The sequence below is a fragment of the Rattus norvegicus genome, chromosome 10 (assembly GCF_036323735.1).
Source record: "Rattus norvegicus strain BN/NHsdMcwi chromosome 10, GRCr8, whole genome shotgun sequence".
Lineage (NCBI taxonomy): Eukaryota > Metazoa > Chordata > Mammalia > Rodentia > Muridae > Rattus > Rattus norvegicus.
Window position 1 is genome coordinate 82,990,469 of NC_086028.1, and position 21,090 is coordinate 83,011,558.

General features: G+C 53.1%; 2 protein-coding genes and 1 long non-coding RNA gene across 45 annotated transcripts in view; 1 reads left to right on the forward strand and 2 right to left on the reverse strand.

The window, feature by feature from the left end:
* LOC134480864 (uncharacterized) overlaps positions 1–633 on the reverse strand; it is a 30,194-nt gene extending 29,561 nt beyond the window's left edge. Inside the window, exon 1 of the long non-coding RNA XR_010055782.1 lies at positions 500–633. This is a non-coding gene — a long non-coding RNA (uncharacterized LOC134480864). The remainder of the gene's footprint in view (positions 1–499) is intronic.
* The window catches only part of Arhgap23 (Rho GTPase activating protein 23), a 102,210-nt gene extending 99,448 nt beyond the window's left edge, over positions 1–2,762 (forward strand). For 9 of the 11 annotated variants that reach the window (XM_063270144.1, XM_063270145.1, XM_063270143.1 and 6 more), the window contains one exon: positions 524–2,762. In XM_063270144.1, coding sequence (XP_063126214.1) covers positions 524–1,513 — 990 coding nt within the window. In that variant the 3' untranslated portion in view covers positions 1,514–2,762. The remainder of the gene's footprint in view (positions 1–523) is intronic. The other 2 variants (XM_039087721.2, XM_039087722.2) reach the window with 2 other exon arrangements.
* Positions 2,763–8,826: 6,064 nt separating this feature from the next.
* The window catches only part of Srcin1 (SRC kinase signaling inhibitor 1), a 67,065-nt gene continuing 54,801 nt past the window's right edge, over positions 8,827–21,090 (reverse strand). For 16 of the 33 annotated variants that reach the window (XM_063269719.1, XM_063269720.1, XM_063269708.1 and 13 more), the window contains 3 exons: positions 19,234–19,788; positions 18,234–18,380; positions 8,827–12,189 (listed from right to left, as the gene is read on the reverse strand). In XM_063269719.1, the coding sequence (XP_063125789.1) occupies positions 12,055–12,189; positions 18,234–18,380; positions 19,234–19,788 (837 nt within the window). In that variant the 3' untranslated portion in view covers positions 8,827–12,054. 33 annotated transcript variants of the gene reach the window in all.

The window sequence follows — 21,090 nt, forward strand, 5'->3', positions numbered from 1 at the left end:
GGCCAGGGAGCCAAAATCACTGCTTCTCAGTGAGGAATGGTGCAAGTCCGACCAGTGAGCGCAGCAGGGGCTTGAAAGGAGTGGCCACCAACCAGACCAGGGGATTGACCAGGCTCACCAGCCATTTGTGGCAGCCCGGTCAGCCATCGAACTGATCTAGGCCTGGGGACTAGGTGAGGAGGAGGAAGTGACCAGGGTGGTGTCCTGGAGAGAAAGGCTTCTCAAGTGGAGCGAGTGGAGAGTGGGAACGGTGGATGCTTGAACCAACAGTATTTACAACCAGGGATCCTATACCGGACACATTGTCTGGAACTGTCACCAGTAAGTCTAAGAAACGTATCTGGAAGTGGCTGGAAAAAACCCTACCCAGCTCCCAGGTCAAACAGGAGCGTGCGGTGGTGGCGCAGGCACAGAGAGGGAAACATGCTGGTGCAGGTTTTGGACGTAGTGATTGGATGTCAGGTTTGGGGTGAGTAGGAATGTGTAAGGCCCTCCTTACCCTCGCTGTGTCCTCCTTGCACAGGGTTCGTGGGTCCCCAAGAAAGAGCCTTATGCCCGGGAGATGCTGGCGATCTCCTTCATCTCTGCGGTAAACCGCAAACGGAAGAAGCGGCGGGAGGCGCGGGGCCTGGGTAGCAGCACCGACGATGACTCCGAGCAGGAGGCGCACAAGGCTGCGGTGGGGACTCAGGAGCCACCCGAGGGGCAGCTGCCAGGGCCCTCAGCCGAGGAGGCTCCCGGTCGCCTCAGCCCCTCGACAGCACCCGACGAGCGACCTGCGGCGGACACGCGCTCCATCGTCTCGGGCTATTCCACCCTGTCCACCATGGACCGTAGCGTGTGCTCGGGCACCGGCGGGCGGCGCGCAGGCGCGGGCGACGAGGCGGACGACGAACGCAGTGAGCTGAGCCACGTGGAGACGGACACGGAGGGTGGCGCTGGCCCCGGGGGGCGCCTGGCGCGCCGGCCGTCCTTCAGCTCACACCATCTTATGCCATGCGACACTCTGGCGCGCCGTCGCCTGTCTCGCAGTCGCGCGGATGCCGAGGGTCCCCGCGGTCCAGAGCCGCTGGGCTCGGCGTCATCCAGCAGCCAGGAGTCGCTGAGGCCTCCGGCGGCCGCTCCGGTACTCGGCTCGCGACCTTCGCGCGTGGAAGCCCTGCGGCTGCGGCTGCGTGGCACCGCCGACGACATGCTGGCCGTTCGGCTGCGGCGCCCACTGTCGCCCGAGACGCGGCGGCGTCGGAGCAGCTGGCGCCGCCACACGGTGGTGGTACAGAGCCCACTAACCGACCTCAACTTCAACGAGTGGAAGGAGCTGGACGGAGGGGGACCTCCAGAGTCCGCTGGCGTGCGACCGCACAGCGACAATAAGGACTCTGGCCTCAGCAGCCTGGAGTCCACCAAGGCACGGGCCTCATCCGCCGCATCACTGCCATCGGGGGACCTAGGGGCCCTGCAGGGTCTGCCCGCACGCCGCTCAGCTGCCGCCCGCCTCCACCAGTGTCTGTGACACCCTCTCCGGTCCCGGGGCAGCAGGAGTCTCCGTCTCGTCTGTGCCCCATTCAGCTGCCTCCAGTGCTGCGGAAGGTTGGGGGCGGGGTGTGAAGGGCGGTGCTGGTGCCGCAGGCGGGCATAGGAGAAGTCCGAGCTGGACCGAAGTGGGAGTCCTTAGGAGAGGGGAGGGGTTACGGGGAGTTATGTCCCTTGGATAAAGAACCGAGTGGCCCTTTTCTGTGAGTCCACCTAGGGACTCTTGGTGACTCATGCAGTGTGGGTGAACTACCCAAGTTTCATACAGAAGGAGAGATACAGGCTGGGTTTTGGGTCTGCCCTCTGCCCCACCAACCCCATTAGTTCCTGGCAAAGGAGAGGGGGAGGATGAATGTCTGGGGAGCAGTTGGGTGTCCATGGAGAGGGGGCTTGTGTGTGTGTGAGTGTGTGTGTTTGTAGTCACAGTGCAAAGATGTTTGTTTCCAGTAGCAATTTCTACCCCAATCCCTTCATTTCCGACAGACCCCAAGCCAGGACTCTGCCTTTGGTGCACACAGAAACCTTAGCCCCAAGCTTGTCAGGGCAGAGGCTGGGTTAAGGCCACTTCCACAGAGGCAGGACTGAACCCCACTATTACCCGAGTCGTTCCTCACATCCTCTAAGTCACCCCCTAAGCTCTTTGACCTGTGGACCTGCCTGCTTCCATTTTTTTGGAGTGTCTAGGACCCCCTGCAGCTGGCATCTCCTTGTTCACCCTGCTTCCTGCCAGTTTAGCATGCCGGCTCTCACTTTCAATCGGGAAGAAGTCTGTCCGGCACTGATGGATAGGGTCTTAGCCAGGCTGTTCCAGCAGGGTGGGTGGGACCCAGCTCCTCTTTCCCCACAGTGTAAATAAACCTAAAGCACTAGTCGCCCCTCTGCCCTCACTCATTCCAGGGGAGCCCCAGTGGGGTGACCTGCCCTACTGCCCAGGTCTGTCCATCTTTCTGGTTTATGCAAAGATTTGCTGTAAAGTCTCTCCCCTCCCTTTCACTGTAAATATTGTCTCTAATGTGTAACATATAAAGAATTTATAAGGATTTTTAAAGATGTTTTGCTCATTTTAAAAAGTGTTGTAACAGTGTTGGATAAAGCCCCCACGTCTGCATGGCTCCTCCACTGTGTTCTTGACACCTCTCTAGGCTATAACTAAGATCCCTGCTTCTGAAAGCCCTGTCGTAAAAGTACAGTCTATGTCTTGGAAATAAATGGCCGTCCTCAGGCATGAACCAGAGTCTCACTTGTTTGAATGGGGAGAGAAACAGTAGCACTGGGAGGGAGACATCTGAGGTACATGTCCCAACAAGCAGGGGAGCCTGGTGGGGTGGCAGGATGGAGGGAATCACTTCTCTCTGATGGTTTTTTGTGTTCTGGGAGACTGGTCTGAACAGAGAAAGGCACACAGGATGACTAATGTGCTGTCCCCACTCCCCGGGTCCCTACATCAGCAGCAGGCATCTGCGGGCAACACCTGCAGGCCAACTGTGGAAGGCTCCTCCTTTCTCAAGCCTTCAGAGTGGCCTCAGGCACTAGCCCACAGGCAAGCAACTTGGCCAGCTGTCTCCACGGGCACTTTAGGCCTAGCAGCACTGTTAAGTGTGAGGCTGGCCCATTTTCTCAAGCGTGTGTTATGGCTCTGAAGCAGCCCCCTACCCTTGTGTAAGTTCAGAACCCAAGTCTAGGGCGTTACCCTAAACCACACCTCCAACACTCAGCTCGGCGTCACTGTGTCCTTTCTGGGGGTGAGAAAGCTGAGGTACTGAGGCAGGATGTGGCTTATCAAGGTCACCCTGTTAAGTGGTAGATCTTGGGAGAAGCTACAGGGTTGGGGTGGGCCTCCCTCCTCACAGGGTGACCTTCTGCAGACAGCAAGAGACTCTAAAGATGAGAAGGTCAAACGAAGATAAGAAAACATTTCTTTGCAGGCAGGAAGGACCTTTGAGCTGAGGGGAAACACACTAGATGGTAACTTGAACCCACACAACCAAGAGAATAAATACGGTGGAGGTGGGGAATAGAGGAACATTGTATTTTTCTTGTTTCTCTTTAAAAGACAGCTCACTGCACAAGGCAATAATTGCGAAACTGTTGTCCATAAAGTGTGATTTGAATCACACTCACCACTGGACGGAGGGGATGGACTACACTGGAGCAAACCTTTGAGTTTGTTTTTATTTTGTTTTAGTCAGGGTCTCACTATGTAGCCCTGGCTGGGCTGCAACTCAGTGTGTAGATCAGGCTGGCCTCAATTTATAGTTCTCCTGCCTCAGCCTCCCGAGTGCTGGAGATTACGGATGCGTGCCACCATGCCTGGTTTATGGTTTGAATCTGAATGGTCTCCCTCTGGCTCAGATGTTGAGCTCTTGGTCCCCAACTCACTTTAGCACTGTTTTGAAGTGGGTGGGGCCTGCCTGCGGAGGAAGGTCACCAGAAGCCTTTGGAGGCCCTACTGCCCTGATTCCAGCAGGGCCTCTGTGTCTTCCTTCATCCAGCTGTACTGTCACTGTGTCCTCCACCATGATGGACTAAAACTCCCTTGAAATTGTGACCCAAAATAAACCTTTTATTTACTAAGTTGTTTCTGTCAGGTATTTGGTCACAGCAATAAACAGAACACATTTTTAAAATGGAAGCTTAGAATAAAGAAACCACGTGGGCTGGAGAGATGGCTCAGTGGTTATGAGCACTGGCAGCTCTTCCAGAGGACCTGGGGTTCAATTCCCAGCACCCATGTGGCAGCTCATAAATGTCGGTAAGTACAGTTCCAGGAGATCCAACAGCCTCACAAAGCTGTGGATGCAGACAAAACACTAATGCAGGTAAGATAAAAGGATACATTTTAAAAAACCAAGCTAGATAGTTCAGAGGCTGGAGATATGGGGCTCAATTCCCAGGACCACATAAGCTGGGTTGGGTGGTACACACCTGTCATCTCAACTATTGGGAGGTAGATGCAGGGGGATGAGAAGTTCAGCATCAGCTTCTGTTACACAGAGAGTTTGAGGTCAGCCTCGCATATATAAGACCTCAACTCAAGGGCTGGAGAGATGGCTCAGCGGTTAAGAGCACTGACTGCTCTTCCAGAGGTCCTGAGTTCAAATCCCAGCAACCACATGGTGGCTCACAACCATCTGTAATGGGATCTGATGTCCTCTTCTGGTATGTCTGAAGACAGCTGCAGTGTACTTACATGAATAAAATAAATGTGTCTTAAAAAAAAAAAAGACCTCAACTCAAAAAATAAAGACACCAATATGGGTATAGACGACAGAAAGTTGATGTGGAGAAAGAAACTAGAACCTTCTTAGGGGCCTGGTGGGAACGGAACCCAGAGGTGCTGCTTCAGGACGGTGTCGCTGGGCCGACCCTCAGAACCCACATAGAGGTCCGAGGAAGGCACTTGGTCCCTAAAGTTGTTCTCTGACTTCCACACACCCTGTGGCACACACGGCTGTCACCAGACATACGCTTGCTACCTGGACATCCATGTGCTATCCACCCAAAGCTGACGGACACACAATCACAATTCTACGTAGTTCACACCCGCCCGCATGCCTCGGCACAGCTGCCTTTGCAAACAGGGTGGCAGAAAAGAAGCCAGGCTGCTGTGTGATTCCTTCCCTGGGAAGTTCGGAGGATCCCCCACAGGGGAAGGAGATGAGTAATTCCTTCGGGATGGGGTGTCACAGAGGAAGGAGATGAAATGTGTGGTGAGAGTTGGGGGGGTCAGAGTTTTTTGTGGGTGTCGGAGATATTCTAAAATTAGAATGTTGTGCTGGCTGCACATCCACAAACAAACTAAAGCCCACTGCGCTGTGGGTGTTAAATGGGAATTTCATGGCATGGGAAACACCGGAGTAAGTTGTAAAGGCAAGCAAGCAAGCTTCACGCTCTGACTTTGTGCTCCTGTCCATAAAGTTTGCTGTTTCCTGAGAAATGTTTCTGTAGGAACTATTAATGTTGAGGGGGAGGAGTAAACACACACACACACACACACACACACACACACACACACACACACCACTTTTCTGCCATAAGTGAGGACCAGATCATGGTTATCCAGCTCAACTAAAGTAGTTGGTGAGTGGCCAGTGATCAGCATAGCACCCACTGGAGGGAGGGAGTCTTAGGTTTCTTTCTGGACCATCATTTGGTATCACTCCCAAGTCCCTGTTACTCCATTCTCCTCTCCTGAGACACACTGGATTGTCACCCACAGCCATGAAAGCTGCAGCAACTGGGTAGGTCTTGGATGCTTGCCCACCAAAGAGCATATTGCCCCTGCAGAGGGACAGGGTTCAATTCCCCACAACCACATGAGGCAGCTCATAACCACTGTTCCAGGGTATCCGATACTCTCTTCTGACCTCCTCAGAAACCTTTACTCATACACACACTCCTCTCCTCACCCGAAACATATACACTTAAATATAACATGCAAAAAGGTAAGAAACCTTCCCCTCCCTGCCACAGCTCCTAGAAGACATGAAATTTCCTGTTCTTGGCCCATGAGCCTGCCCATCGCACCTCCCCATCCCCCACCCCCACCAGTCTCTCCTTGAGTTACTTGGGTTTCACTTCTTTCCTAGAACCGGAAGGCTACTTTTCACCCCAGCCCTGCCTTTGGCCTAGCTCCACAGAGCTATATTTTGTTGGGTTGGTTGGTTTTGTTAAGACAGAGTCCCACAGCATAGCCTAGGCTGACTCAAGGACGCTCCCTGCACCAAGTCAAACAAAGTGTGAGCCTTGTCTGACTTTCATTTACTGGGAAAAGGTTTCTCTCTGTAAACCAGACTGTCTCTAGAGCATCCTGCCTTAGCGCACATTCCCAATCCCCAGATACTCAGGTTGTAGGCATGTTACTCATTTGGGGGGGGGTACGTTATTGATTTACAGATTTTACTGGGGCGGGGCACAGCACGTGTGTGGTGAGAGGACAACTTGCAGGAGTCAGTGCTCTCCCGTGGGTTCTACCATTACTTGCTAAGCCATTTCTCCGTTCTCCTGAGACAGAGTCTCATGTATCCCAGGCTAGCCTCAAATTCACAATCTCCTTTAATTCCTATCGGTTCTTCTCCTGCATTCCAAGTGCTGGGCTCACAAGCTTACCTCCCACTCCCAACTCCACCCCTTTTTGTTGTTGATGATGACAGGCTCTCACTATGTAACCCTGGCAGTCTGGAGCTAGCCATGTATACCAGGCTGGCCTCCAACTCACAGATTCACCGTTATTGGGAAGTTTATGGTCATTTTTTAAAATTCTGTGTTTGTATTCTGGGTGTGCCATATATATGGAGGGAGGTACGTGTCTCTGATTGCTAACTCTTTTGAGACGGTCTCTCACTGAACCTGGAGTTTACCTGTTGGATAACCTGGCTGGCCAGGAGCTCTGAGGACCTGTCCCCAACACCCTCTCCTCCTACCCTAGGGTCACAGATTTGAACTGCCTGGGTTTTATATGCGTGGTGGAAATCCAAACTCTGGTCTTTATGTTTGTACAACAGGCACTTGACTGGCAGCCATCTCACCAGCTCTTCTGTTTTTTTAAAGAGGGGCTTTTAAGGGTTTTTTTTTGTTGTTGTTTGTTTTTTGTTTTTGTTTGGTTTGGTTTTTTTTTCTGTTTTTGTTTTTGTTTTTAATGTATACATTATATAGCTTTCTGCCTGCATGTATGCTTGCAGGCCAGAAGAGGGCATCAGATCTCAATACAGATGGTTGTGAGCCACCATGTGGTTGCTGGGAATTGAACTCAGGATGCTCTTAACCTCTGAGCCATCTCTCCAGCCCCCATTCCCCATACTTATAGTCCCCAATCTGGGGACCCTAGGGCCTGGTCATCCTGGGCAGGTCCACATTGCCCATCAACACCATAGTTAAAGAGCTGTCTCTTTGTTCCAGTGCCTTCGGCCTGCCAGTTTGTGGACGCCCACCCCCGTTTCCTGGTTGGCTCCTCTGCCACAGGCCACAGTTGGCCCTGGGGTTACCTAGGGACAGCAGCAAGGAGAGTCACTTGAAAGGGTGAGGACGGTGCCTGGCATGACCTCTGGCAAGAGGGTGATGGCTAAATGTGTTCATTTTAAAATGGCAGGGGAGGGGATAAAAGGAGGGGTCTGCTGCTTCCTTGTTTTCCAGGAATACAACCGGAAACTGACAACAGGGCCTGTTGACATTCTAGAAGTCACAGGAATAGCCTCTAGGTAGACTGCAGTCTGACTCAGGGGCGATGGCTAGAGGTGACTCATGCAGCAGTGAGCAGCTTCTCAGGTTTGCTAGTGACCCTTAGAACAATGCTAAGGATTCCAAAAATGGCTGGGAGTCTGTAGCTTCAGGACCCTGCTACCCCATGGGACAGAGGTGACCAAGGACTGACTGGAAGATCTGGTAACACTAGGCCTCTGCCAAGAATATAGGAAGCCTCAAAGACAGAATGTGTGGGAACTGTGACAAGACCTTCAGAATTCTTAAGTTTTGAAACCCTGAGCAGGACATGTGGCCCGTGCCTGCATACTGTGGTAGCAGGTACACTTCATGTTCGTGTCATGTATTTTGGGTGTTTCATGTGAGTTCCTGTTAGTTCCAGAAGTCTGAGATGGAGTCAGGGGTCATCCCTCCCAGTGCAGCCCAGAGGCTGAAACCCAATATGGCAGTGCTCCAGGTTATCTGACCTTTAAGAACTAGCACTGGGACCAGGTGGAGCTGAAATCAAATTGTTTATAGATCGATGGTTTTGTGACACAAGAAAGATGCCCAGGATCTCACTGGCGGTCATGGGGTCTTCTGTGACATCCAGTCTGGAGCTGACTCTTTAGAACCAATGGGATCAGTTGGACACAGCAACACATGCTTCTAATCCCACACCAGGGAGGCAGAGGCAGTGGATCTCTGAGTCAAGGCAAGTGGTCTACAGAGCCAGTCCCGGGACAGCCAGAGCTGCACAGAGAAACCCTGTCTCAAAAAATAAAAGATGGGCTGGGGATTTAGCTCAGTGGTAGAGCGCTTGCCTAGGAAGTGCAAGGCCCTGGGTTCGGTTCCCAGCTCCGGAAAAAAAGAAAAAAGAAAAAAGAAAAGAAAAGAAAAGAAAAGGAAAAGATTTTCGGTGTCCTTCCCCATGGCATCAGGAATCAAGTGCCTTGGGTAATGCTAGCCCCATGCTTCCTGTCCTGTCTGTCCTTTCTCAGTGCCATGCCCACTGACTCAGCATGCTGGCTTCAGTGAGTCCCTGCCCTTCTGCCATTCCCCCCAATTCCTTCCATGTCCCAGTGAAATAACGAGGCACAGCCCACAGGAAGAAGATCCCGGAGAGAAAAAGGAAACAAGTTTTATTAAAGCCCCAACACTCGGCTAGAAAAACCAAAAGGAAAGGGAAGAGAGCGGGAGGTAGGGAAGAAAAGAAGGACATTAAAAAAGAGACAGAAAACACAGCAACCCTTTCCATTTAAAAATTGTCAAGTTACACTGACAGAGGTCACAATATCCACAGAAGCCATCACTTCTACACCAACACAGGCCCTACGGGGTGGACGGGTGGGTGTGGAGCCGGGCTGGCCTTGGGGGACCCCACTTGGGACCTCACTCAAAGCCTTGGCCCCGAGGCCCCTAGGGAAACAGTATATTGTGGAAGGGGGCAGAGAGAACCCCCCCATGCGAGTAACACAGCACAGCGGGCAGGGGTGAGGGGACCAGGTACAGGGTCCCCGATGTGGCAGTTTCTCTTGTCAAGCACACACTGATGGACAGCGGCGAGGCGCATGCAGCTGGGGGCCTGGGGGCCAGGGGGCGGGGATTGACGTGCTGTGGGCTTTGAGAAGGCGGGTGGGGGCGGAGCTTGGGAGGGGAGCCGGGCGAGTGGTGCAGGGATGATGGAACGCGCGCGCACACACATGCACACGAGTACTCACACACACACAGAGGCCCTCTCACACACCTGCCTGCACAACCATACCCACAGCTAAGGTTACTGTACCCATCCATATGTGGGCCTCACAAGAACAGCCAGGCACGTCCACACACACATTACACATGTTCTTACTCCCAAGGCTCTCCTCACACAATCATGCTGTGATGTCCAGGCAGGTGATGTTCACATACATGTACAAGGCTTCCACATACAATATTAAGTTTGGCCTATGCACACACAATCCATGCATGTGCACACACAAGTTATGTAGGCTTGTGCCAGCGTGCACACACACGTGCACACAAACCCACACAAATGCCTTCCAGGACACACGTGCGCAGGAACCAAATCGAAGAACTAGAACTACGCAAATCCCACGGGCCTTGCCTGAGCTCGTGGGGCAGCCCCTACGTGGATGGTCACTTCCTCCGGCATCCCCTCTCTCCACGAAGGACACTCAACTCAGGACAATGACGGAGGGGCGCAGACTCAGGTCACAGGGCTGAGCGGGTGTGGGGGCAAGCAAAGAGTAGCAAGCAAAGAGAAATGGAGTGGAGGGGCCCTCCCCCTCCCCTCCCAAGCCAGGGGTCTCTGTACAGCCAAATCAAACCAAACTGCTTCACGGGGACTATGGACACCAGGCCATACGCCTGTCCCCAGCCCCTCCCTTGCCAGACAGCGGCCAGGGAGAGTGTGCTGTGGTTTTCTTTTTTTTTTTTTTCTTTTTTAAATATTTATATATATTTATATTACGTATATTATATATATATAATATGTAAATATATTTTTAAAACAATATAAAATGTTAAGACACTTCACTTAAATGTAAAGAGTTACTTGCAATTAAAAGTAATTGCATCATTGTGAGGTCCTTTTTTTTCTATTTTTTAGGGCTTTTTTTGGTTTTTTTTATTTTGTTTTTTGTTTTTTTTTTTTTTTTCGTTTTGTTTTTTTCTGGGAGGGATTTTTTTTTCTTCTTCTTTTGTTATTTTTCAAAAAGGCTTGCTTGCCTTAGTACAAAAATGATTCAAAGCTAGAAAACAAGAGCAAACCAATAAAACAAAGAGAAAGAAATAAAAACGAACGAAATCAAAGAAAAGAAACACAACCCAGTTTTCCCTCCCTCCCCAAACCGTCAACAGCTGCCACTGGCTCTCCCCTGCTGGGCTCCAGGGTCTTGGGGTTCTGTCCCTTCAATGGTTCCTCTCTGTGCTTACTGTGGGACTAGTCCCAAGACCACATCTCTGTGCTTACTCTGCTTTGTGCTCCAAAGGGGACCCCCTCCACCCTTCCAGCCCTCTCCGTAATCCTTTTCGCTCTGGCCCCTCTGTACTTGCTGGGGGCCAGGCCAGAACCAAGTCAGCCTCTCCCTTTGACTCCTGGACCCACGCAAAAGTCAGTCTGCCCTGTGCAGGACCCCTGCAAGGTATCCAGACTGGAGTACTAGCTGGCTCTTCTGCCTTGGGGACCCTCAAACACCTGACGAGTGGTCACCAGATCCCTACAGGCAAGTCACATCTCACCCCTTCCCTGAAAACCCTCGAATCATAGAGGCTGGCTGAAGGTCAAGTTGCTCCCCCTAGGGGTCAGAGACTTTACTGCACCCACCCAACCCTTCTCCCTGTATCCCTCAAAGCAGACCCTTCCCACCCTCCAAACATAGTTCTAGGCCCTTCCATCTTCCCCACCCCACCCCCACAAAATAAGTTAATGGCATTTAAAGTGCTAAATTAGGGAACTAAAAGTACCAGTTGCCCCTCTCAGGGTTGCCCTCTCCCAAGGCAGAACCCCAGGGGCAGGCTGTCCCCAGAAGCACCCTCCATAACAGGTGTCTTGGGGACCTCCTTCTATTTGTTGCTAGCACCAGCCGGACACTGAGCAGCAGTGAGCCAGCTTCTCCCCTGGCACCTAGTGTCCCCCCCACCCCCTTCCCTCCTCACACCCAGCCTTGGCCTCTTCTCTGGGAATCCCCTCCAGCTAGGCCTGCTTCCAGGCCCACCCTGGTTCGAAAGAAAAACCACAGGCCAGCAGCAGAGTTCTGTCTCTTCGAAGGCTGGACAGACAGTGGGGCGTCTCCAAGGCCAGGGTCTCCCTTGTCCATTGTCCAGCCTGACGCTGAGTCAGTCCTTGTCCATTTGTTCCTCCAGGAAGGAACCCAGTAAATGGGAGGGGGTCTCGCTCCGCTCCAAGTCTCCGTGGCTCAGAGTTTGTTCCAAGTGTTCTTGGGAAGTTAGGGGAGGTGGGAACTTTGGATGGACTTGGGGGTGGGGGGAAAGGGTGAAAGAGCAGAGGGGAAGAAGATGACAGGAAGTGGGCGGAGCAGAAGGGGGAAAATGACAGGAAGTGGGCGGAGCAGAGGCCCGCTGGGGAACAGGAAGTGAGGGGACGTTGGTGTGTTTGGTTTTTAGCTTTCTCTTTTACTCTTTAAAAAAAGAAAAAGGAAAAGGAAGATAATTAAAAGGAAATCGCTTAAAAAAACCAAAAACACCAAGAGGAGATGAGAGAGCAGAGGGCCATGCCCCCTGCAACCCTTCAGGCGAGAGAGTGAAGAGGGTAGAGCATGAAAGGAGGGACGATGGCAGGAATAAAGGAGGGGCAGGCTGGGGTGGTGGCATGAGGGGCTTCTAGAAGGAGATGGAAGAATTCCTTGCCCCAAAGGAAGTCAATACAGGGATGGAGGTTCTGGAACCAGAGGGTTTTTCTGAGACGGGGCTTGAGGTCTCATTCGGACCGCTCATCTCTTTAGATGGTTTAGTGGCCTGGAACAAAAACAGGGGTCAGGGGTCAGAGAGAGCATAGGAGAGCCTCCGTGCTGGCTCCTGGCTGAAGTGTTGAAAAATGGGGAAACTCCACAAGGCTGAGAGAAAACTAACTGCAAAAGCGAGAACCCAGGAGGGGCTGGGCAGCTGGAGAGGACGCTCCTCTGAACTGGGGGAACGGGGCAGGGAAGTGTGTCAGCAGGGCACAAAGAAGATTGAGGGGAGCCATGGGGTTGGATCAAAGGCCTGGAAAGCAGAGTGGGGTGTGGGTTCAGTCCATGGTTACTGAGAGAGGAAAGGCAGAAGACAGAAGAGACACCAGAGAGACCCAGCCCAGGACAGGCAGAAGGGACAGGGGGTGGGAGGGCAGGTGAGGGAGGGAGAAGAAGTGTATGGTTAGTAGCAACAGGGATGCATCTAAAGCCAGGATCAGATGGGTCAGTAGCTCAGCCCAGCGATAAAAGTTCCACTTCTGGCCCCTGTGGGAGACCAGTCCTCACCAGAAGGCCCCTGGTGTAAGCTGGAGTGAGCTAGCCCCATCTGGGAACAGGGAGTAGCCACCTGCCACCACCAGCATCCATCCCTCCCAGTTCAGGGTCCCCATTGTGACCCTCCATGCTCATGCTCCCCACCTCCCCACCCCACCCCCGCAAAGCCCCAAGTGCCCCTAAGGGTAACTGGAGACCATTCTCTGAGGCACAAGCTGTGCTCCCAGGCTAGTCTCCCAGTCAGAGCCCCCTGTGTGCACGCGTGCACACACTGTCCTTACTTCTTTTCTATTCGTCCCCCAGGTTTATTCTTTGGAACCATGGCCTCCAAAGTATGACTTAAGAGCCACCTGTGTCGGGGGTTGGGGATTTAGCTCAGTGGTAGAGCGCTTGCCTAGCAAGCGCAAGGCCCTGGGTTCGGTCCCCAGCTCCGAAAAAAACCAAAAAAAAAAAAAAAAAAGCCACCTGTGTCATTTCCAGGGGACATTCTGTGGCATGCGTCACACAGCTGGAGTCCTTTCAGAGTCATCTTTACTTTTAGGGGGACATGTGCATTTTTAGCAGGTGTCATTACTGGGGGAGGGTGACACAAATCAGGAAGCCTCGAAGCCTGCAGCTATAACCAGCGACTCACCTAGAGTTCAGCCATCAGTGTGATAAAGGAACAGCCTTGATTAAAAAACACGGAACAAAAGGCTGGAGAGATGGCTTAGCGGTTGGGAGTACCGACTGCTCTTCCAGAGGACCCAGGATCAATTCTCACCACCCACAGGGCAGCTCACAATTGCCTGTGACGCTAGCTCTAAAGGACCTGACCCCGTCACACAGACGCACGTGCAGGAAAATCACCAACTGTCATACAATGAAAAAAAAAAGCAAAACAAAAACCCTGATGTGACTATGTAATTCTTGAAAATCTGAGGCTAAGATAAGGAGACAGCAAATTCCAGCCCAGCCTGGTCTACAGAATGAGTTCCAGGGCAGCCAAGGCTACACAGAGAAACCTGTCTCAAAAAACCAAAAAGAAAGAAAAGAGTGAAAAGAGAACCGTGTGGCCCCCAGTGACCTGCCCTCCAGAGGATCCTGACATCAAGCAGCCATCAAGTGGCCCATCCGTGACTCATATAGGCTTCACTAAGCCGTAGCTGGCAGCCAATGCCTCCCCCTCAGAGTCTAAGCAAGCGTATGGATTCAGTAGTGTCTCCTCTACTGTGGCCCACATCATCAGTCAGTACCCTATCCCACAGTATTCTGTGTCCACCACCGCGGGCCAGGTATGATTCTGCTCTCCTTTGACCCCAGTAGTACCTAACCCTGGGGACAAACTCATAAAATAGGCACGTAAGTGTCCTCTGCCACTTGCTTTGGGTTCAGCCTGCCGTCCACCCACCATCCCTTCTGCCACCTCCTTATCCACTCCCACTTGAAGTTATTTCTCCAAGCTGGAGATGGCTCAGTGGTTAAGGGTGTCTGCTGCTCTTGCGAGGAGGACCTGGGTTCAGTTCCCAGCACCCTCCATGCACAGCAGCTCACAGCTGCCTGTAACTCTAGACTGAGGGGTTCTCATACCCTTTCTTGCACACACGTGCTGCATGGGTGCACATACGCTCATTCAGGCTCACACACATGCCTGTTAATGGAATATTAACCTTGGGGTGGGCCTTTAATCCCAGCACTCAGGAGGCAGAGGCAGGTGCATCTCTGTGAGTTCCAGGCCAGCCTGGTCTACAGAGTGAGTTCCAGGCCAGCCTGGTCTACAGAGAAAGTTCCAGGATAGCCTACACAGAGAAACCCTGTCTTGAACAAAACAAAATAAAACAAAACAAAAAGCCAGCTTCCATCCATCTGGGGACACCCTGGCTGTAGCTCTACACAAGATTTGCTGAAGCAAAGGGAGCAGGTAAGGCTTCACTTGGCAACTCTATGCCACCCAGAGTCCCTGGCCTAGGGGTTTCTGTCACTTTCATGTCACCTGCCAATGGGCAGGTTTGGTGTGTTTGTTTTGTGGGGTTTTTTTTAAAGATTTATTTTATGTATGTGCGTTTTCCCTGCATGTGTGCTTCTGTACCACATACATGCCTGGTGCCCATGGAGTTCAGAAAAGGGGACCAGATCTCCTGCAACAGGAGCTACAGGTGGTTGTGAGCCACTGTGTGGGTGCTGGGAATTGAATGGAGGTCCTCTGCAAGAGTAGCAACTGCTCTTCACCACTGAGCCATCTCTCCAAGCCCTCCCTACACCATGGGTCTTGATTCTGATAAGAGAAGCAGAATTTCCCCCAGCTTTATGACAAGACAGAAGCCTCAGAGAGACTCAGCTCTCCTCCGGGAGAAGTGGGACACTTCTAGACCCGGAGGCCGTGGCAGCTGCTGCTAGACCATAGTGCATCTGGTCTTCAGGCTGCTGTAGGACACCTGTCCCTCCAGGCCCTGACTCACAGTTCCAAATGGGGTTAAGTTAAACTGGAGCCTCACACCCAGTTGGTTGCCTTAGCCAGGCCATTTCTGGTGCCGCCCAGAGACAGTCAGGAACAGTGCTCTCCTGGAACCCCCTCAATTTCCCTGCAGCGTGCCTACAGCGCCAGCTACCATTAGTCTCTGGTCTCAGCATTGATGTAATTCCCTCAGCACTCTGGCAGGTACTGAACTACAGGCTCTTCACGAGAGCCATTAAAAGAGACAGAGTAAGTGGCTGACCTACAGAGGTTCCATAGCTGTGTGTCTACACCAAGCCCCTGATCCCTCACCTCTGGGTTAAGAAGATGGAATCCAGTTCCCACCTCACCCACCAGAGATCCTATAAACAACGTTCAAGGGCTCTTCCTGGCACCTCCAGGCCTCCGTCATGTCCGCTGGAATGCATGCCTGTCCCGGAATTGTCTTCCTATACTTGAGTCCCAGGTCCCCACCACTTCTCAGAGGCTCCCCACCATGTCTAGTTCTCTTAATCTCATTGGTATCAGAGCTTCAAGGCCAGGACTGTGCCACAGGCCTTTCATCCCACCTACTTAGGCTGCTGAGGCAGAATCTAAGCCAGGGTCTGACTGGGAAACTGAGTCAGAGTTTGTCTTAGGGACACATGCAGTGGCCGGAGCATGTGTTCACGCCGACTGGAGCCTAAGGGAGACCCAGCTGTATAGGCTGGACAGCCATGACGAGATTCAAGCTAGGGTTTGTGGGCATAGACTTTTATCTGCTATGTGTGAGCATTCACCAGAGATGCATTTTACAAAGTCCTCACAGGTCTTAGAAAACCGATAAGAGAAAACGGCAGCTACAGATGACCTTAGGAGACCACACATTTCGGTAGTGACACTGCATTGGTTTTGTTTTCTGGGTTTTTTTTTGTTTGTTTGTTTGTTTGTTTTTCTACAGTGCTAGGGGATCAAATCCAGGGTTCTCCCCCTCCTAGACAGGCAATCCTCCACTGAGCCAAACCTCCCCACATCGATTCCTTTATTGTTTTCTTTATTTAAAAAAAAATTTTTTTTTCCTAAGAAGCGTGTCTCACTTTGTCAGAAAGCAGAGAGACCCTGGCCACAGCACATGTGAGAGGAGTGGACGGCAAAGGACAATGGGGTGGGAATGGGGTCCATCCTGGGTTGGGAGGGGCAGGAAGGACCCAGTGGAGTCCAGGAGCTGTGGGGTTTGGGGGCTGGGTGGTGCTTCCTTAGGGGCCTACACCTGGGGCCACTCTGTGACGATGGAAGAGCTGGGACCACTGACAGAGAGGGGCTGGAGGTGAGTTCACTCAGTGGCCAGGCAGGCCAGGTATGTGGTGACCTGGCTGTGACACCCGATCTGGCTGGCAGGGTGGCTGGGTGGGTGTCCCCTTCCCCTCTCTCATAGATTCCTATTCCTCCTTCCCGAGGCTGTGGAACCTTGGATTCTACCTCAGCATCCAAGGACCTGAGGCGGGAGGACAGAGGTCTCCAGTAGACTTTCCTCCACAGAAGACCATTCTTGGACCATGGGCGTACAAGAAGATGCTCTGTCTAGCTCAAAGTTTCATATGAGCTTTCGAGGTTCAGAATGGACCCAGGATGGGGAGGGGCTGATGTGAGAGCAGGGGGTTTACCAAGCCAGGGAAGGGCTGCACAGCGGCATAGATATGGGGAATTTTCTAAACAGCCACGGTACCCAGGAGGAAGAGGAAAGAGCTAGCATGGTCCTTGGAGGCCTTGCTATGCCATGTAGGAAGCAGGGAAGGCTGAGGAGAAGGGTCAGGCCTGGAATGTATGGAGCTGACCCACAGGACAGCAGGTAACAGGGCCTGGATTTTGAGGGAGTTACAAGACAGGGCAAGGACAGGGAGGTGTAGCTGCAGTGGTGGGTGGGGGATAGGAAGGGGTCCTGCCTGGGCAGAAGCAGACATATGCATGATAGAGGTCTGTCAGGTGTCAGATTCCCATCCCATCTCAGCCTCTTCACCTGTTCTACCTCAGACTGCTGTGAAACAGGCACCGGATGTGCCTGACACGAGTAAATACCCCATTGGCTATCAGCTGGTTTTCTGGGCGTGAAATGAGGGGACCCCCACCACCAGCATCCCAGACAAGAAGTCCTTACCCATTTCAGTCACAGAAAAGAACTGGGGGAATGGGTCTCACTGGGTGAGTCTGGGGACCACGAACAAGTGGGGGCTGAGGAAGAAAAGCTGGGGGGCAATTGAATGCTTGTCTCCCTAGCAGCCAGAAAGTAGACAAGGTCTTGCCCAGGGCTATCTGTGGCCTACGGTGGAAGGGGTTTTAAGGAAGCTAAGTCTCCGTCTTAGCTCTAATGTCATTCGCTCTACAGGACTGGGGAGTCTCTCTCCTGCTATGAGCTGACCCTCATGGCCATCCCGGGCCATCCCTAGCCTAATACGCCAGAACTTTGGATTTCTATCTGGACAGAACAAGGCCTACCTGGGACCCCAAGCGGGCCTGGCACTAAGAGCTCCTCAGGAGAGGTTTTGAACTGAGCATGAGCACTGAGGGGCTCTCAATAGCTGTTACCACCAGGGCCCTCCTTTACTCTGACCCGGCAGATCTCACGAGCAGGCTCCAGGGCTCTAAGTAGCATGGGTGAATTCTGTCAACTCCAAACCTACAAATCCAAGCGGGTTGTTACGTCTGCGGGATTCTGAGCACACTGGATGGGCGTTGTAGGCTGTGCGCCCCGACCCGTCACCGAAATGTGCCTGCTGAAAGCTTCTTCCTGAACTGAGAGTTGAAAAACTGTGCAAAGCGGGGGGGGGGGGGGCGCTGCACAGGGGCAGAGGTAAGATGGCTGTGTGGCAGGCTTTAGAAGGGACCCAACCACTGGGGCAGGAAGTGAATCTGTATAGGGACAGGCCCTGTGCAAGGAAGGGGGTGAGGCTCCTCTAACGCTGAGCAGGAGACTGGCTGTGAGTCCAGAGACTCGTGTCTATATACCAGATCCAAAGCACTAGGCCCGCGATGAGGAAAGAAATGGAGGGAATCAGAAGATCAGAACTATCTTAAGACAGCGGCATATAGCAGAGCCTTGGTGTACAGCCCTCCAGGGGCCTGGGTGCCTGGTATCCCACCCTCACCTGCTGCTGGGCCTGGATCCTCATGTATTCCGTTCGTTGCTTGCCGTGTTTGCCTTTATCAGGGCTGCCTGCTGGACCCTGGGCCGCCTTCAGCCGAGAGGCTCCGGGAGTCACCACCTTCATGGGTGGCACACTGCCACCACCACTCTGTGGAAAGAGAGACAGGGCTGGGGTGGGACAGTCCTGTGTGGAACTTTAAGCACAGGGGAGGGGGTCTCTGGGGTTAGGACCTCCTTAAGGAGGTTCTTGGAGGCCTGGAGATCCCTCCCTGACTCTACGTAACCATCCAAGATTTAAGTCCCCTCTGAGTCCAGGTTCAAGGCCTCCCTGCAGTAGATGAACAGGCCCTGTCCTGGCTAAGAGCTCATTTATGACTTTTCCTGAGTGGTGCAGGGGCAGCTGGTACCTTCCTAGGGAGTTGCTTCTAAGGGAAGGCCCTAGGACCCCTCAGTTACCAGCAAAGGATTCCATCCTGGTCTAGGAGACACAGGTGGAATAGGAGACAGGGGTCTCTAATAAGAGAGCATCCCTAGGCCCACCCACCCCCAGAGTAGGCGGTAACAAGAGAAATCTCCTCCAGAGATGAACACATCTACCTCCTACAGTTACCCCCTCATGTATAGCCCTTCCCCAGGGGGAAACCCAGAGGCGCAAGCAGAGAAATGACAGGGACAGAAAGAGACAGAGACAGGAAGGGGGGAAGGGGTGGAGAAGAGGAGAAAGCTTTATTCTCTGGCTTACAGAGAGCAGATAGGGACAGAGCCCCCTTGGTTCATGCCTGAGCAGGAGAGCGGAGTCCTGGGTGGGCCGGCTTCCCGGCCGCCCCTGGCTCTGCCCATAGGCCTTGGCCTGGACGAAGGCTCCCAGAGCATGGTAGGCTGAAATATAGACAATAGGATGAGGGAGGTGGGCAGTGCTCCTGTGGCCCTGCTCCCCAACTCTGCAAGCCCAGAGGCTGGAGCAGGAAGACAGCAGGGGAGAGGAGGGGAGTAGCAGCCACCTGGGGGTGGGGACGTAGGGATTGGGGGCTGCCTGGACACGGCATAGTCGATTTGGCGCCCATCTCGCTCAGGGTGGTCTCTAGTTCCTGGAGTGTCTCCTCCAGGCTGTCCATCCGTAGCAGGGCAGCATCCTGCTCTGTGCAGCCTGAGCTGATGCCCCGCAGTCCCCTACTGCAAGCTCGAATGTCACATACAGAGTTCTGAGGGGTCTCTTCCAGGTGGGTCTCAACAGGAAAAGTCTTCTGGGTCTCATCCGGAGATGGTCCCTGGAGACAGAGAACTCTGGCTTCTGTACTGTGCGAGCTCTGTAGAACTGCTGGTTCCTTTCCGGACTCTGAGCTGCTCCTGGGCCAGAGTACTTCCGTTGCTAGTCCCAGCAAGGCCTGTGGGCCATTCCAAGTCTTCCCACTGCCAGCCAGGGTCCGGGGTCTTGGTGTGGGGACTGCCTGGGGACCCAGTTCCTCTAAGGTGGTCTGTGGCAGAGTGGGAGAGCTGGAAGTGCATTCCGTCAGGATGATCTGGGGGACACAGAAGACCCTGGGCCCTGAGGCAGCCTGCAGGGACAGAAAACGAGGAAGAATGTGACCCCTTGCAGGAGGAATCCTGAGCTGGGACGAGGCTGAGACAGATGAGCCCACTCCCTTCCTCTCCCAGATGGAGAAACTGAGTCAAGGAACATCCTGACGATGTCACCCAATACTGGAGACAAAGCTGAGCCTAGAGTGCAGGTGTCTTTCCATCCCTCGTAATCCGTAGCCTCCTGCTTCCTACAGAAGCACAAGAGTGTGTTCCTTCCCCACTACCGGGGTTAAACTTGAGTGCAAATCTTGGGCTTCATCGCAGGCACTACAGAACAGTAATCGGGCTGTGCGGCAAGTTAGACGAATCAACGAATCTATTAAGTGTCTGCTATCATTTGAGCAAATACAAGCTACTGGTTGAACTGAATGAAATAACCAAGGCTTCAGCTGCGTGAGCAGAGAGCAAGCAAATCCCAGTCTCCACCTCATTGATGGGCCATCGTCCTCACCTTGGGCTCCTGGTTTCACTCCTGCGAGCCCTTCCCCAGTGAACTCAGCTTTGAAGGGGTGGAGCTTGGCCGTGGCCAGTTCCTTGAGTAATGCTCTAGCGAGGCACCCATTTCTGTGTGAGTACCTTGGCTTTGACTCTGGCCAAGGCCCTGTGAACCCGAGTGAATTCTGCCTGAACTCTAAGTACCAGCCCATGTCAGACATTATAGCCTATGTCTTCATCTTCAATGCTTTCTGGAATTCATAAAACAATTGTCACTCTCCCGGTCCCCACTTCACAGGTGAGGCGTAGCTCGCAACTCACACCTTGCCAGCCAGTTAGTAGTAGAGCCAGGATTCGAACCCAGATAGCCTGAGTTCAAGTCCAGTGCTCTTTTTGCTAGACAAGCTCAGTACCCCCTCCTCCACCTCCCAAGGCAAACCACCCAGCCACCACTGCTTACCTGGAAGTGGGGTGCACACAGGGAAGGCAGGGAGGGCCCCGGTTCCACAGGCTCCTCTGCCCGACAGCATCTCAGGATGCAGAGGGGAAGCCAGGGAAAGGGCCTTGCCTGCTGGGTCCCCTCATAACTGAGCCTCAGAATCAGAAAGGAGCAGAGCTGGGTGCTGAGGACAAAGCCAGTCAGGAAGTGTCCCTTTCACACTGCTCAGTCCCTCCCCTGAAGACTCCTGGGGCTGCACACAGCACTGTCCACCATCTGATGCCCTGTCTGCTCCCCTGCCAGGTAACCAAAGACCACCAGGCCTCAAGCTGGGCCGCAATGCTGGTGGCCATCATGGACCCCACTGTGGGCTGGGAAGAACCACACAGGGAAGAGGAGGGGA